Genomic DNA, 15988 nt, shown 5'->3' with positions numbered 1-15988 from the left:
TCCAGGGGTGTCCTTCAGGAGCAGGGGCATCTGTCTGCCCTGCCCTGTGCTGGGCATCACTGTGGTCACCTGCTGTTCTGTTCACATGTGAGTTCCTCCAGGACCAGAGGTCTGGGGGTGAGGGAGCTGTGTCCCAGAAACTGCCCTAGCGTGACCAAGGGTAGGCACACAGCTGGGGGCATGGGGAGAGCCCACACATAGGTGGTCTCAGGTGAGCTGTGAGAGCACCCAGGGATCCCGTGCTCGTCTGACTTGTGAAGGGTGAGATCAGTGCAGGCCAGGGCCACTTACTTAGTGGACACAAGTATTGCTGGGGCTGCCTGTGGGCCTGAGGAACCAGGGCACGGAAGGCTCCACAGGGGAGCACAGGGACCTTCTGGTGGGCCTGGTCTGGTGGGCCTGGTGTGGCCCCATGCCACCCCTCGGCTGTCTGCCCACCTGGTCAGTAAGGGCAGGGTGCCCCTCTGGGGCCAGCGCTGGCTCCACGTCTGACTCACGAGCTCCAGGTAGAGCCTGTCTTTCACAGAGAGAAAAGCTGAGACTCCCTCATGGCTGGCTGCTACCCAAGGGATGGGCCTGCGCAGCAGAAGCAGGCCCTCCATGGGCTCGACAGTACACAGTTTGTCAGTAAGAATAACACATCTTTTATTGGGAGTTGGGATTCTGGGTGTGCTGTCAGATTATCCGAACATTAAAAATGGACTCAAATAATCCTGCCGACCTCCAGGACACGTATATCTGACAGTACAGTCCCTACCCCGCCCAGCACTGCCACAAGCCTCAACTGCCCGACGGTGAGGGGCACCCCCTCAAGGCGAATCTTTTTAAGGCAGTTGAATTTTGCAGCCCGGCTGAAGCCCAGCTCCCAGGGCCCCGGGGTGGCTGGGACCCACATTTGCCCCTTGGCTCTGGCCTTCCCTGTGGCTGGATACAAAGTGCAAATACACGGTTCTTCCTGCAGTGGATAAAAAAATGGGTAAAAACAGGCTGCAAGCCTGAGGCCTCCTGCACCCCCGCCCCAGTCTTCCTACACTGTGGGCCTCTGGCCCACCACCTGCAGGCAGAGTGCACGTCTGAGACCTTATTGCTATGCTTGGGCCGGGGCGTGGGGCCCAAATGGACCATGAGGCCCATTTGGGGCTGGGCAGGAGACGCAAGCTGGGCTGTCCGACTGGTTCCAACTGCCAGCTTTACCAATGCAGCGTTTATTTTAAAATTAAATTAAATTAAATTAAAAAGACAAATTGCATCACCAGGTAGTTTTCTCAGTTAAGGGTGCCATGGCTGGGTGGCAGCAGCATCATACGGGGCCATTTAAGGCAGCTCCTGCAGACACCGGCCCATCTGGCTTCCTGTAGGAAGAGAGGTCCAGGGGTCAGAGTCGCTCTAGGCCCTCGGCACCATCCAGCTCCCTTGCTCTGCCCTGCCCTGCACACCTGTCCTTTGCCACGGTCCCCAGGGTCGCCACTGTGGAAATAGCCGGACTGGCTGTGGCTGCTGTTGTGGTCACCGCCGCTGTGGGCCCAGGAAAAGTGGTCGGGGTCGCTGGGGCAGGGCTGACCTTGCTTAGTGCTGCAGTGGCCGCCAGGGTGGCATCAGTGGAGACGGCCATGGCCAGGAGGGAGGCGGCTTCTGTGGGGGCCGGGCCAGTGGGGTCTGGTGGCCTCCTGGTGGTGCACTCTGCCCTGTGTGGCACAGATGCAGGCTCTGACTGGGGCTGCTAGTCCCAGCACCCCAAGTTGCATGCATGCTGGAGACAGCCTGCCTACCCAACCGAAGCCGCAAACTCCCTGAGCTGTGCCCCATCCCTTTCTGGAAAGTGCTCCTGCTGGGCCCCCAGAGACCACACCTGACCCGACCCAGGCCATGTCTAACCACAGTGGGACAGGGGCCTGGGGGAGGGAAGGAGAAAGCGCTTCCTGCTCAGCCAACACCTGTCCAGTGCTGGGCTCCTCTGTGTGGTACCAGCTCTTAACAGTGACTCGGGAGTTGATGGGGCCGGAGAAAGGACCTGGGCTGGGTGGCCGGATACCCTATTGCTTGGTGTAGACTACCTAGAATCCTGGAGCATGAACCCAACACTTGGACAAGGTCACCCACAGACTACTTGGGCTGGCTGCACAGCTGGGAGAGACTCATGGGAGACGGCCAGCTGCTCTGAAGGTGACCTCCCTGCTTTTTGGAAGCAGAGTTGGTATTTAGGAAAAATAAAAAGATCGTCAGCATACCAGTGAATTCTAAACTTTAGTTAAGAAGGAACCAAAGTCACTTAGAACCTTTAACCCCAGATCCAGGGCCCTCACTGTCCTAGGGCCCTATGTGGCACTCCTGCCATGTGTTGCTGTCAACTTGAGCCTGGGCCCTTCTCTGAGTGTCACTGGTGCGGCCTTATCCCCATTTCCCCGCTGGGGCCCCTGGAGCGGAGGGCCAGGGAAAGACCATGTGCCGGAGCCCCATGGATGCGGGTGGGTCGGGTGGTGGTGCACCTGCTGGAGCCCAGAGATTACCATCAGTGGGGAACAGGGTTCAAGCCCTCACTCCCCACCTGCAGGGGGGAAGCTTCATGAGTGGTGAGGCAGATATGCAGGTGTCTCTGCCTCACCCCTCTTAATTTCTCTCTGCCCTATCAAATAAGGTAGGGTGGGTGAGGCCCCCAGATCACACACCCTTTAGGAACATGAGGGGATGGTAGGGTTTTTGAAGAGGGGAGAAGCCTATCAAATAAGGTAGGGTGGGTGAGGCCCCCAGATCACACACCCTTTAGGAACATGAGGGGATGGTAGGGTTTTTGAAGAGGGGAGAAGAGCCTCCTTGTCACTTACATGTGGCCCCTCCAGGTAGGGTCTAGTCTGGGACCTCCCTCCACCCCCAGCCTGAAGACCCCACAGGCCTGGCCAGTCCTGTGTGTGGTTGGGTGGACACCCTGGAGACAGCCTGCCTACCCAACCGAAGCCACAAACTCCCTGAGCTGTGTGCCCCATCCCTTTCTGGAAAGCGCTCCCCGCTGGGCCCCCAGAGACCACACCTGACCCGACCCAGGCCATGTCTAACCTGTGGAGAGGATGCTGGTCAGGGCTCTGATGTTCCAAATGAAGCCTGAGAAGCCCCCACCCCTCTTATTACTATTGAGTATTTCTGAGGTACCCAGTTAGGTTGGGTACATGCCCAGAATTTGGCACACATGCCCCTGCCCCACCAGCCAATGCAAGGCCAGCCCTCTGGGCAGTAACTCAACATGGCCAGAAGCCCAAAAGCCTGGTTGCCCACCCCCAAGTCCTGAGATGAGGGACTCAGACCCCTGTGCCCTTGTCTACACAGGTTCCAGGGAACTGAGGCAGAAGGACCAGGCTGCTCCAAGACAGAGTGTGGGGGCCCTGGGCCCACCCGTCCTGCAAACCTGGGGGCTGCTGTGGGCAGTGGGGGGCCCTCTTGGCTGGGACCCATGCTAATGGCCTCTGAGGCTCCAGCCACCTTCTGCTCATCCTCATCGCTGCTGGAGGCTTCCAGGGGGGCCTTCCTGCTGACACACACATTCCAGGCACACGGGGAGGCAGGGCTGACTGCACGACAGGAACCAGGAAATGTGAGTGAGGGTGAAGAAGACACAGGAACCCCCCCTCCCCAACCCAGTGGGCCAGCTCGCAGACCGTGAGCAAGTCTGTGCGTGCCTACGAACACAGCACAAACATGCGCACGCCTGCACTGCCATCGGAAGGAACCTCAGGGTGGGAGTCAGCCCCCTCCCTGCGAAAGGGAGGGCCTCCTGGCTTCTCTAGGGGCTCCTGAGTCTTTCTGACGGGGGGGGGGGGGAGGGGGCCTCTACTCTAGCACCAGGACAGCCACAGAGGCGGCACAGTCCACGTGTGGCCTGGACACTGGGAGGGAGGAGGAGCCTCACTGCTCGTCAGGGTGCTGACAGTGTCGCCAGGCACAGCTGGGACACTGGCTCCGATGGCATCTCAGTGCCGAGGGCTGGGGGCTCGGATACCATCGGCTCCAGCTTTCTGGCCCATCACCAAGGAGACACTTAGGCACCTCCTGCTGCTGCCCTGCTTGCAGAGCTGCTCTTACTCACGGGGTCTCTCCGGGCCCTGGTTCGGGCCGCCCTGGGTGTCAGCCCTACTCGTGTCCACCGGGGAGCTGCACCTGGGTCCCGACTCGGAGCTGCCAAACAAGGTTGCGGTTGAGGTCGAGTGCAAGCCAGAAGACGCTGAAGCTGCCGGGCTGACCCTGCCCCTGCCCCCTTACCAGCAGAAAGGCTGAAAGTCAGTGAACTTGGCCCAGCCTTTCTCTTCCGGAGCCAGGGTGCTGGGGGCGCTGGCTGCCCACACACTGGAACCCACGTCCATCGCCACACTGGGAGCTGGTGCCATGGAGTTCACTGGCTCATCAAACACTGCCCATGTGACGCCTGCAAGGGAGGGAGTGTTGGTGGTGTCACGTCACGCTGCCCCTCCCGCTGCCCCACAAAGGCCAGGACACCCCCCTCCCGGTGTTCCCCTGCCTGGCCGCTGCACCCCAGCACCTACCTTCTGAGCTGTTCTCCATCAGGGGACCCTCCTGGGAGGGTGTCCCAGGAGCACCTGCCAAAGCCACATCCCCGCCTGCTGCTGAGTCCTTGCGTTCCTGACAGCTGCGATCCAGGCCATTCTTCAGGCAGCTCTCAGAGGCGTGAGGTGCCCCAAACCTGGTGGCAGACACACAGTCAGCAGTGTCACCAGATGGTGGCGCCCAGGACCTCCCCAAAGCAGCCCCCAGCTCAGGGCATCATGGTTAAGGGTGAACACACAGCATCCTGTGGACACAGGAGGGCGCTGCCTCTGTACTGGACAGGCGGGAAGCATGGACCCTGCACCTGGCTCTGGCCGTCAGCCGTGTGGTGCAGTGCGTGTCCTTGTCCTCCCAGATGTCATCCTCCTCATCATCAAAGGGCTGGATGTGGTCGCTGCAGCAGGCCTCAAACAGAGCCGCATTGGGCTGCAGGGATCGCAACATGGGTTTCTGGGGGTGCCGGGGGCCCCAAAGGGACTTAGCCGGGCACGGGGTGGCAGGATGTGGCCTGAGGCTTCTCCCCTCTGCCAGGTACCTGCGGCCAGGCCCCACCCCACCCGTGCACCTTCAGTAGGCAATGAGCTGTGGACACTCACGCTGTCCTCCTCAGCGTCGATGTTGAAGTTTATCTCTGCGATCCTGTCGAATGGGGCACTGCAAGAACAAGGAGGCGCTCAGCACCTCGCCGCCGGGTTGTCCTGTGGACCTTGGCGCCCTCACGTGGCCGGGACACTCTCTTGTCCCCTGAGGGGACACAGTGTCCTGTGATGTGTCAAGAGGGGCCAGGCTGGGGGCCCTGGGGAGGGAAGGGTGAGGTGACCCCACGCCGAGACCAGAGGGAGATCTACAGGACGTGGGGGATCCTGCATCCCAGGCTGGGTGGAGCTGGGGTCCATGGGGCATATGCAGGTGGCTGGAGATGGGTGTGGGGGCAGTTCGTGCTGCCAACTTGACAGACCCCAGAAGTCTGGCCCTGTCTATGTGTGTTGGGGGGGGGGAGGTGGCTGGGCTACTCCACTGCCCACCCAGCTCAGGCACCTGGGAGCCTGAGGCACGTCCGTGCTCCAGTACGGGGAGGGGTCAGCTGCAGGCTGCTGCGAAGGCAGCACTGCTGGGACTCCAAGCTGCAGACAATCCCCTGGCAAAAGACCGGATGCTCCTGCCTCCCCAAAGCCGCCTCAGGCCTGGGGAGCCCTGTCCAGCCCTCACAGCCTCTCTGCCTGGCCCTCGGTACTCAGCCGGGGAAACAGTGTGACGGACTGTAGGGCCAGCGCCCATCCCAGAGTGGCCGTGGTGGAGGACAGGGGCCCACAGTGCTAAAGGAAGCCAAGCCCGAGTGCTACTGGACAAGGTGATCAGGAGGGAGGGAGGGGGACACTCAGACCCCACTGAGGTGACCACAGCCCAAGAGCATCCCGGCGGCTCACTTGACACTGTCGTCCTGGTCAGCAAACTCCTCGTCATTGAAGCCAAACTGGTCCACGAAGGTGGCGGTCATCTGCTGGACCTGGTACTCGGAGAAAGCCTGGGAGAGACGGCAGCACAAGAGGTTCAGATCCCAGGCTGCTCCTGGCTGTCTCCCTGGGCATCACTCAGCCTGCTGTGGAGACGGGAGGCCTCCACACCTGGGCTGTACACTCAAGTGTGGCCACACCCAGAGGTCTCATCACTGTAGAAGGGCTCTGGGGCGACCCCCCCCGACTAAGGGGTGAGCTAAGGGGTAGGAGCTGCACCCTGCGGGCAGGTGGGTATGCCAGTTTGCATAGCGGTTCGGTGAGAGACCCAAGCGCTGCCGTGGGCACCGGAGGGCCAGGCTGCGGGGTGCAGCACACGCACCTGCTGCAGGGACAGCTCGTTAGGGAAAACGCCCTCCATGTCCTCATCCTCACTCGAGGGGTGCAGGTGGTGGGTGCTGACCTGAAATGGTCAGAGCGGGGCGGGCATGAGCCCAGTGCCCCAGGACTGGCGCCACCCACCCTCCCTGGGAGCAGGGACGTGCGAGCCATGAGCCCAAAGTGAGCAGGGCTCCTGATGTGGCCGGGGAAGGACATGGGGCCAGCACCAGCTCTGAATTCCCAACACCACGCCAGAGCCCACACTGCACACCCACAGTGCACCTGGACCCCCTTGCTGTGGCCTTGCTGGGCACAGCACCCTGCTGGCTCACCAGGTCTACCGCGTTCCTGCGGTTGGTCTCAGTCAGTGTCTCCTCCACAAAGCTCTCCCAGCGCCCGCGGCAATCCTCAGGGAGCCCTGCAAGGGAGCCCCCTTGTGACCTCTTGTGGCCCAGTCAGGCAGGGTCACAGTGCCACTGTGGAGGCTGGGGGAGGTGGGGGGCACCGCCGGAGCAGGGTGGGGCTGGGGCTGGGGCTGGCAGCAGCTGCTGGCCCTTAAGCTCCCGGAGAGAAACAAGGGGGAGGCTGCTCTCCACCCAGACCCAGCCCACCCCACAGCTCGCATGTGCATTTCCGGGAAGGGGGGAGCCCCAGGCAACGGGATGGAACAGTCACGATAAGCAGCTTTCTGCCATCCCTTGCCTCCCAACCACACGCTTATTCCGGGAGCCCCTGCAGGCCCTCTCCATCGCTCTGTCTGTATCTCTCATCAGCACTGGTCCTCCCTTGTCTTGTACACGCCTCCCAGCCCACAGACTCTAGTCACGAGCACAGGTGGACCAGAGGGCCTGGCCTCTGCCCAGAACAACCCCTTTCTAGGTCTGGAGACTAGAGCAGGACCTCAGGGCCCGGCCTCCCCGCCATCACCACTCTTCACCTCAGGCCTGCACTCTACCTCTAGGCCGTCTGAGTCCACCGCCCCCACTCATGCTATCCTCATGTCACCCAGACACCCTTCCTCTGGCTTCTCCGGATGTGCCCCTCTCCAGGGAGGCTACCCAGCCCTCTCAACTCCCTGCATAACCTAACCTTTCTGAACCCAGGTCCTCGCAAGCTGCCCCACCCCAGCTCAGCTCAGAAAGGTCAGTGCCCAGCACCTGAAGGGTGGAGGAAGGAGCAGAGGTGTGGGCCCAGGCGTGTACTGGGGTTGGGGTGACCCTCGCACATGATGTGTGTGTAGGGGGCTGGGTGGTAGCTCTCTTGGGCTGAGGGCAATGAGGAGCCCCAGCCAGGGGGAGCCCCATCTCTGCTTGAGGCTGCTCAGGGGTTAGTCCCCACTGCCTGCCTGGCTGAGAAGTAGGAGACAACCTCCCAAGCCTCCGGAAGGTCCAAAATGCCTGGGTACAGAGAGAAGCTGGACGGGGACCAGGCCTCTGCCCTGCAGCCCGCGAGCAGCAGGAGGACCTGTCTGCTCTCACACTTCTGGGGACCAGCCCGGAACCATCACTTGCCAGCCAGTGCCCACCAAGGTCTCAGAGCACAAGAGACCCTCACAGACATCTGCCCACCCACGAGGTGGCATGGGAAGGGAAGCTACCCCCGCCGACAGTGCCATGCAGCTGCTTCCTGCTGAGGGGCCAGAGGTGGGGGGAGGAGAGGCTTGGCTGGCAGGGCTGGGGGGTGACTGCCGCTTACCTTGAATGACCTCGCTGATGTGGGTCTGCATGGGACCCCTCTCCAGGTTCTGGACCACCGCGTTGGCGATGCGAGTGAGGTGGCCCATGTTTCCACGCCTCATGCCACCTGCTGCCCTGAAAGTGGACACATGTCAGGAAGCCACTGCTCCTCTCACTGTCATGCCCATCCAGACCTGGCCATGCCTTCCCCAAAGACTTCCTCACCAGATGCCTCCCCTCCCCTGCCAGCCCTTTCTCTCAGACATCTAATTCATCACCCCGGCCTGAAGGATAACTACTGTCTGAGAGCACCCGCTGTGTGCCAGCCCACTGATCTGTCTCGCTACCAAGAGGTGCAAACTACCAAGGGACCGAGACATTCTGGGGCTGAGCTGAACCAGGACAGTGGGACAGTGGGACAGAGGTCAGTGTGGCAGCCTATGCCCCGGAGCCCAAGGACTCCAGTGAACACCAGGGCTCGTCAGAATCCAGAATGCTGACATCTCCAAAGATCAAAATCACTACAAGCACAGTCTTGAATGTGAAAATCCTAAAAGCCAAAAGCCAAAAAAAAAAAGTGAAAATACAGGCAAAAGACGCAAGGATTCTCCCAGCCAAACTACTCTACGGTGCACGACTTCTGCCCCTTCATGCACAGGGCTATGCTTGCCTCCAAAAACGCCCTTTGAGAGACTGAAGGGAAGCCACTAGTCTCGGTGCCCACTGAAGTAGGCACCTGCTGCTGCAGAGGCCCCTCCACATCAGAAACACATTAATGGTTAGGGATTAAGAATTTTGCAGAAGGGGGCCAGGTGATAGCGCAGTGGATCAAGCGCACATGGCGCAAAGCGCAGGGACCGGCGTAAGGATCCTGGTTCAAGCCCCCGGCTCCCCACCTGCAGGGGAGTCGCTTCACAAGCGGTGAAGCAGGTCTGCAGGTGTCTGTCTTTCTCTCCCTCTCTCTGTCTTCCCCTCCTCTCTCCATTTCTCTCTGTCCTATCCAACAACGACATCAACAAGTACAATAATAACTACAACAACAATGAAAAACAAGGGCAACAAAAGGGAAAATAAATATTTAAAAAATTAAAAAAAAAAAAGAAACTGTCCAGGTCTCTGTTGAATCTGAATGTTCTAGAACTAATTCAGCTGCTTATGTATTAATGACTGGGGGGAGGGGAAGCTAGGCATCTTATAAACATGTATTTGAATGTTTGGTGGACTTCTGAAAAAAAAAAAAAAAGACATTAAGGTTAGGAGAACCGAAGCGTCACGTTGGCACATGTGGTGCTGGGGACTTGAGAGCTCAAGCTGGCGCTCCTTGTGCTTGATTGTTACACCACCGCCCCAGACATGACCGTTTCAGTGCAGTGCCAAGGCACAGACTCAGTGCCTCACATATGTTCTGAATCGCTGAGGAGCCTCCCTGGCCCAACTTCCTATTCTTTTTATTTATTTGGGAGTGGGGAAGACAAGAAACACCACAGCACTGCTCCACCATTCGCAGAGTCTCAGTGCTGCTCCCGTGTGAGCCTGGGGCTGAGGGGCTCAAATCAGGCCCTTGTGCATGGTAAAGTCCATGCTGCTCTACTAGGCGGGCTCCCTCTTTGCCCCAAACTCAATTTCAACTGATTCAAAACATTGTGACAGGTTTGGAATTAGGTGCGATAGAAGCTCCTAAGATTTGAAGGTGTTATTAATAGTTTGCTCTTCCATTCACTCGAATGCACTTGGTGAAAAGTTCAGGTGAGAGGATTTGTCATGAGACACTCCCATGACAAAATCTCCAGGTTAGCGGGGCGACGGCCCCCTGGTAGAATGCATAGGTTACCAGGAGCAAGGACCTAGGTTCAAGCCCCAGGCCAAACTAGGAAAGTGCCTACAGGTGGGACACTTCACAAATGGTGGAGTGATGCTGTGGTATCTCTCTCTCTGTCTCTCTCTTTCCATCTCTCACACTCTACCAAGAAGAAAGAAAAGAATGGACACCAGGAGTGGTCACGTGGGCACTGAATCCTAGCAGTAACTATGGTGGAAAAACAAACAAAACAGCACTCCAGTTTTATAAAGTATCATGTGGTAGTGCATCGGGTTAAGTGCATGTGGTGCAAAGCACAAGGACAGGCGTAAGGATAGCGGTCTGAGCCCCGGCTCCCCACCTGCAGGGGAGTCGCTTCACAGGCGGTGAAGCAGGTCTGCAGGTGTCTGTCTTTCTCTCCCCCTCTCTGTCTTCCCCTCCTCTCTCGTTTTCTCTCTGTCCTATCCAACAACAAACAACATCAACAACAATAACTACAATAAGGTTACAACAACAAGGGCAACAAAAGGGGGGGAATCGCCTCCAGGAGCAGTGGATTCATGGTGCAGGCACTAAGCCCCAGCAATAACCCTGGAGGCAAAAAAAAGTATCATGTGGCCTAGGAGGTGGTGCAGCAGATAAAGCGTTAAACTCTCAAGCAGAGGTCCTAAATTCAACCCTTGCAACTCATATGCCAGAGTGATGCTATAGTTCTCCCCCTTTTTCTCATAAACAAATAGATAAATATTTTTAAATCCATGGTGGGGGAGCCAGGTGGTGGCGCACCTGGTTAAGTGCACGCATCACAACGCACAAGGATGTAGGTTCAAGCCCCACCCGTAGGGGGAAAGTTTCATCAGTAGTGAAGCAGGGCTGCAGGTATCTCTCTGTCTCTCTCCCTTCCTATCTTCCCCACCCCCTCTCAATTTCTGTCTCTATCCAATAAAAATAAATAAAGTTAAAAAAAAAAAAATCCATGGGATCTCCAGACCGGTCCCCAAGCCAGCATGGCGGCCCTGCAGCTGCGACAAGGGCGCCCCGGCGTGCTGAGGACTCTGTGTCTAGGAGCGCAGGTGCTCCGAGCGCCGACTGCCACAGCTGCTCGCTCTGCGGAGTCGGGAAAGGCCGAGAAGGGGCAGCTGGCAGCCCCCAAGAAGCAAAGTCCACCCAAAAAGCCCGCCGCCCCGCCCCCGGAGCCCTTGGACAACACGCGGTACAGGAACCTGCAGCACCACGACTACACGGCCTTCACCTTCCTGGACCTGAACCTGGACCTCGCCAAGTTCAGGATGCCCCAGCCCTCCTCGGACGCCTGTTCCTGCGCCACTGAGCCACCCCGGCTGTCAAATAAACCCATCCCTGTCTGGTAAAAAAAAAAAAAAATCCATGCCGGTTCGAGCCCCTGGCTCCCCACCTGCAGGGGAGTCGCTTCACAGGCGGTGAAGCAGGTCTGCAGGTGTCTGTCTTTCTCTCCCCGTCTGTCTTCCCCTCCTCTCTCCATTTCTCTCTGTCCTATCCAACAACGAACAACATCAACAACGGCAATAATAATAACCACAACGAGGCTATAACTAGGGCAACAAAAGGAGGAAAAAATGGTCTCCAGGAGCGGTGGATTCATGGTGCAGGCTCCGAGCCCAGCAATAACCCTGGAGGAAAAAAAAAATCCATGAAAGGAGGTGAGAGGTGGTGCATCTGGTTAAGTGCATACAATACCAAGTGCAAACACCTGAGTTCAAGCTCTCACTCCCCACCTGCAGAAAGGATGCTTCACTTGTAGTAAAGTGTTGGTATGCTTCTAAATTCTGCTTCTAAGACCCCCTCTGTTTCATTGGTTTAATCCCCCCTGCTTAACACTGTATTGTATTACATAAACCACTGTTAACTAAGCACCGCCCTGCCTCCAGGGCATTGGTTTAATCTGCTGGTTCATACTCTTTTTGCTCTGCCCCCTCTCCTTGTCACACCCTGATTTCCACCAATCTCTTTTTGCTCCACCCTCTCTACGTCACATCCTGTTTCCACCCTACTTGGCGAGTATATATACAGCTGCTCTGTCACCAGAATCATCAGAAGCACTTCACCAGGACTTCCATCTCAGGCTCTGGAGAGAGCCTATAAGCTGATCTGCACTGGCAGCCCCAGGATATATAAGGACAGATTGTGATTAGAGATAGCTTAGACTGAGCTTTATTCCACATGAATAAAGACTGAACTGCATACCACTCAGCCATGAGTCTCTGGTCGTCTCTCTCTCCCACCCACGAAGCTCACCCGGCAGTAAAGCAGGTCTGCAGGTGTCTTTTTCGTTCCCTCTAGCTCCCTCTCCCCCTTCAATGTCTTTTCTTCTCCTCTTTCTTTCTTTCTTTTTTTTTTTTCGCCTTCAGGTTTATCACTGGGGCTCAGTGCCTACACTATGAATCCACCACTCCTGGAGGTCATTTTTTCATTTTATTGGATAGGACAGAGAGAAATTGAGAGAGGAGAGGAAGATGGGGGGGAGAGAAAGACAGACACCTGCAGAGCTGTTTCACTACTTATGAAGTGACCCCCTGCAGGAGGGGAGCCAGGGGCTCGAAATGGGACCCCTGTGTGACTCCTTGCACTTTGTACTATGTGCATTTAACCCGGTGCATTACCACCTGACCCCTTACCCTTACTCAGTTTCTCTCTGTACTATCTAGTAAAAAGAATTAGAAAGAAAGAACAGAAAGAAAAAAGGAAAAAATGGCTGCAGGAAGCGGAGGATTCATAGTGCCGGTACCAAACCCCAGTAATAACCCTGGTGGCAAATAAGCAAATAAATGGGGCCAGATGGTGGCGCACCTGGTTGAGGGCACATGTTATAGTGCCCAAGGACCCTGGTTCGAACCCCTGGCCCCCACCTGCAGGAGGAAAGCTTCACATGTGGTGAAGCAGGACTGCAGGTGTCTGTCTCTCTTTCTCTCCCCCCCCACACTTCTATCTCTATCCAATAAATAAATAAAGATAATACAAAATTAAAATAAATAAATAAGTAAAGCCAGAATCATTTGGCAGGGGAAAGTGGTGCAGTGGAGAGAGGTGCTGGGCCGGGCTCCTAGTGCCACAAGGGCAACACAGATAGCGCTCCCCACCGCCACTGCCCCACCATATCTGGGGCCTCACTGCTCCGGGCCAACTTTGGTTTTTTTTTTGCCTCCAGGATTATCTCTGGGGCTTATCACTGGGGCTCATTGCTGGCACTAAGAATCCACTGCTCCTAGAGGCCATTTTTTTCCCCTTTTATTAGATAGGACAGAGAGAACTTGAGAGAGAGAGGGGGAATCTGGGCCAACTTTTTTAGTTACTGAGAGCCAGAGACCACAGCACTGCAGCTCTCAGCACCATGACAGCACCACACAGCATCTGACAGCTTGGACCCAAGTCAAATATAAGGCAAAGCAGGTGCCCCGCCCCCGCCCCCAGTCTGTAAGCTTTCTTGCTGAGCCCATGTTCTCTCTTTAAAAATAAAATAGGGAAGATCAGAAAAGAAAACACAAGTAGAACCTGAAATGGAATTGGCATATTGCACCCAAGTAAAAGACTGGGGTGGGTGGGGAGAATACAGGTCCATGAAGGATGATAAATGACATAGTGGGGGTTGTATTGTTAAAGGGAAACTGGGGAATGTTATGCATGTACAAACTATTGTATTTACTGTTGAATGTAAAACATTAATTCCCCAATAAAGAAATAATTTAAAAAAATAAAAATAAAATAGGGGTGGTAGAGATAGAATAATGGTAACAAAATAAAATAATATATAAATAAAATAACAGTAAGGTCATGACCCAAGAGGAGACTGAACATAGAGATGTACGGCTTCCGTGAGGGCACTAGTGAGACACCAAGGACAGTGCTCGGACGTCCTTCCCTCCAATTTGCTCAGATTAATGAATCATTAGAAAGTTGGGCCAGGGACAGGGGTAGATAGCACACTTGGCGCAATACGCAAGGACCGGCGTAAGGATCCTGGTTTGAGCCCCTGGCTCCCCACCTGCAGGGAAGTCATTTCACAGGCGGTGAAGCAGGTCTGCAAGTGTCTATCTTTCTCTCCCCCTCTCTGTCTTCCCTTCCTCTGTCCATATCTCTCTGTCCTATCCAACAGCAATGACATCAATAACAACAATAATAATTATGACAATAAGAAACAAGGGCAACAAAAGGGAATAAATAAATAAATATTTTTTAAAAATTAAAAAAAATCTTTTTTAAAAAAAAGTTGGGCTGGGAAGACAGACAGCACAATAGTAATGCACATGTGCAAGGCCATGGGCTCATTTCCAGGCACTGCAATAAAAAAATTGGAAAAGGAGTTTTTTTAAAAAAAATAATGAAATCAGGTTGGGGAAGTAGAACAATGACTCTATAAATGACTTTGAGGCTCTAAACTCCCAGGTTCAACCCGCAGCACCAGCAAAAGGCATAGCTGAGCAGTGCTCTGGTACTAAAAAAAATAATAATAATGAAGTCCATTGGGCAAAGCGAGCCCTGAAGTTCAATTTAAAAAGGAATGGGGGGGGGGGGCAAGCGGTAGCCCAGAGGGTTAAGCACACATGGCACAAAGTATAAGGACTGGCTGGAGGATCCTGGTTCAAGCCCCCGGCTCCCCACCTGCAGGGGGGTCACTTGACAAGCAGCAAAGCAGGTTTGCAGGTGTCTCCTCTGTCCATTTCTCTCTGTCCTATCCAACAATAACAACTACAACAAGGGCAACAAAATGGGAAAAATGGCCTCCAGGAGCAGTGGAATCAGTGCTGGCACTGAGCCCCAGAGATAATCCTGGAGGCAAAAAAAAAAAAAAAAGACTTTCTAGGGAGCTGGTGGTAGCACAGTGGGTTAAACACATATGGCATGAAGTGCAAGGATTTGGTAAGGATCCCGGTTTGAACCCCCAGCTCTGCACCTGCAGGAGGGTCGCTTCACAAGTTGTGAAGCAGGTCTGCAGGTGTCTTTCTCTGTCTTTCTTTCTCTCCCCCTCTCTGTTGTCCCCTCGTCTCTCAATTTCTCTATACTATCCAACAAAAACAACAGCTATAACAACAATAACAAGGGCAACTAAAATGGGGAAAATGGCCTCCAGGAGCAGTGAATTTGTAGTGCAGGCACTGAGCCCCAGCAATAATCCTGGAGGCAAACAACAACAACAAAAAGGTACTAAATAGTGATTCAGGAGGATAAAGCATTAAACTCCCAGGCAATGAAGTCTACAGTTCAATTTCCAGCAGCACATGTACCAGAGTGATGTCTGGTTCTTTCTCTCTCTCTCTCCTATCATTCTCATTAATAAATAAATTTTAAAAAATTTTAAAGACTTTCTACAAGGAGCCGGGTGGTGGTGCACTTGGTTGAGTGCAAATGTTACAGTGTTAAAAGACCCAAGTTTGAGCCCCCAGTCCCCACCTGCAGGGGGAAAGCTTTGCAAATGGTGAAGCAGGGCTTGCAGGTGTCTCTCTATCTCTGTCTCTCTCTATTTCCTCCTTCCCTCTCAATTTCTGGCTGTTTCTATCCACTAAATAAATAAAGGTAATAAAAATTTTTTTTAAACTTTCTACAGAATTGTAATTTGTTTTGTGCACATCTGCAAATTTAACTCTAAAAAAGTATGTTACCACAATGTCAATTTTGTGTGCAGGCATTGTACACAGTAAAGATGCCCTCTTTTCTTTCTTTTTTACCAGAGCACTGGTCAGCTCTGGCTTATTGTGATAACAGAGGACTGAACCTGGGACCTTGGAGCCTCAGGCACAGGAGTCTGTCTGTATAACCATTATGCTATCTACCCCTGCCCCCTCTCTCCTCTCTCTCCCTAAGTAGTGAAAATACTGAGTCAGAAAAGTTGCTCAGTGGTGATGCTGTGCATGTATGATGTCATGTCCATCGGAGAAGCAATTACAGAAGCCCGGCCTCCCACCTTCTGCACCCAATAAAGATCTTGGGTCCATACTCCCAGAAGGATAAAGACTAGGGAAACTTCCCATGGAGGGGAGGGGATAAGGAACCCTAGTGGTGGGAACTGTATGGAATTGTACCTCTTTTATCCCACAATCTTGTCAATCATTATTAAATCATTAATAACAATAAATAAATAACTATCTCATATTAAA

At 54.7% G+C, this 15988-nt stretch overlaps 2 protein-coding genes across 14 annotated transcripts in view; one reads left to right on the top strand and one right to left on the bottom strand.

The window, feature by feature from the left end:
- Positions 1-620: 620 nt before the first annotated feature.
- PPP6R2 (protein phosphatase 6 regulatory subunit 2) overlaps positions 621-15988 on the bottom strand; it is a 74725-nt gene continuing 59357 nt past the window's right edge. For 3 of the 13 annotated variants that reach the window (XM_016186574.2, XM_060188849.1, XM_060188844.1), the window contains 12 exons: positions 8082-8197; positions 6719-6804; positions 6388-6468; positions 5979-6076; positions 5148-5205; positions 4856-4977; positions 4530-4687; positions 4249-4411; positions 4076-4164; positions 3398-3560; positions 1562-1685; positions 621-955 (listed from right to left, as the gene is read on the bottom strand). In XM_016186574.2, coding sequence (XP_016042060.1) covers positions 704-955; positions 1562-1685; positions 3398-3560; positions 4076-4164; positions 4249-4411; positions 4530-4687; positions 4856-4977; positions 5148-5205; positions 5979-6076; positions 6388-6468; positions 6719-6804; positions 8082-8197 — 1510 coding nt within the window. In that variant the 3' untranslated portion in view covers positions 621-703. Of the gene's footprint in view, positions 956-1185; positions 1353-1436; positions 1686-3397; positions 3561-4075; positions 4165-4248; positions 4412-4529; positions 4688-4855; positions 4978-5147; positions 5206-5978; positions 6077-6387; positions 6469-6718; positions 6805-8081; positions 8198-15988 lie in introns of those variants that run through there. The other 10 variants (XM_060188848.1, XM_060188846.1, XM_060188847.1 and 7 more) reach the window with 10 other exon arrangements.
- On the top strand, positions 10853-11230 carry LOC103110211 (NADH dehydrogenase [ubiquinone] flavoprotein 3, mitochondrial-like). The gene has a single exon (XM_007519387.2). It carries the CDS (start codon positions 10868-10870, stop codon positions 11228-11230), a length of 363 nt encoding a protein of 120 aa, XP_007519449.1. The 5' UTR covers positions 10853-10867.

Source organism: Erinaceus europaeus, chromosome 4 (genome assembly GCF_950295315.1).
Source record: "Erinaceus europaeus chromosome 4, mEriEur2.1, whole genome shotgun sequence".
Taxonomy (NCBI): domain Eukaryota; kingdom Metazoa; phylum Chordata; class Mammalia; order Eulipotyphla; family Erinaceidae; genus Erinaceus; species Erinaceus europaeus.
The sequence above is the reverse complement of the archived record's forward strand: the minus strand, read 5'-3'. Positions and strand labels throughout refer to the sequence as shown.

Excerpts from the sequence above, each read along its gene's own strand:
- LOC103110211 (XM_007519387.2), top strand. The coding sequence starts at position 10,868 with ATGGCGGCCCTGCAGCTGCGACAAGGGCGCCCCGGCGTGCTGAGGACT.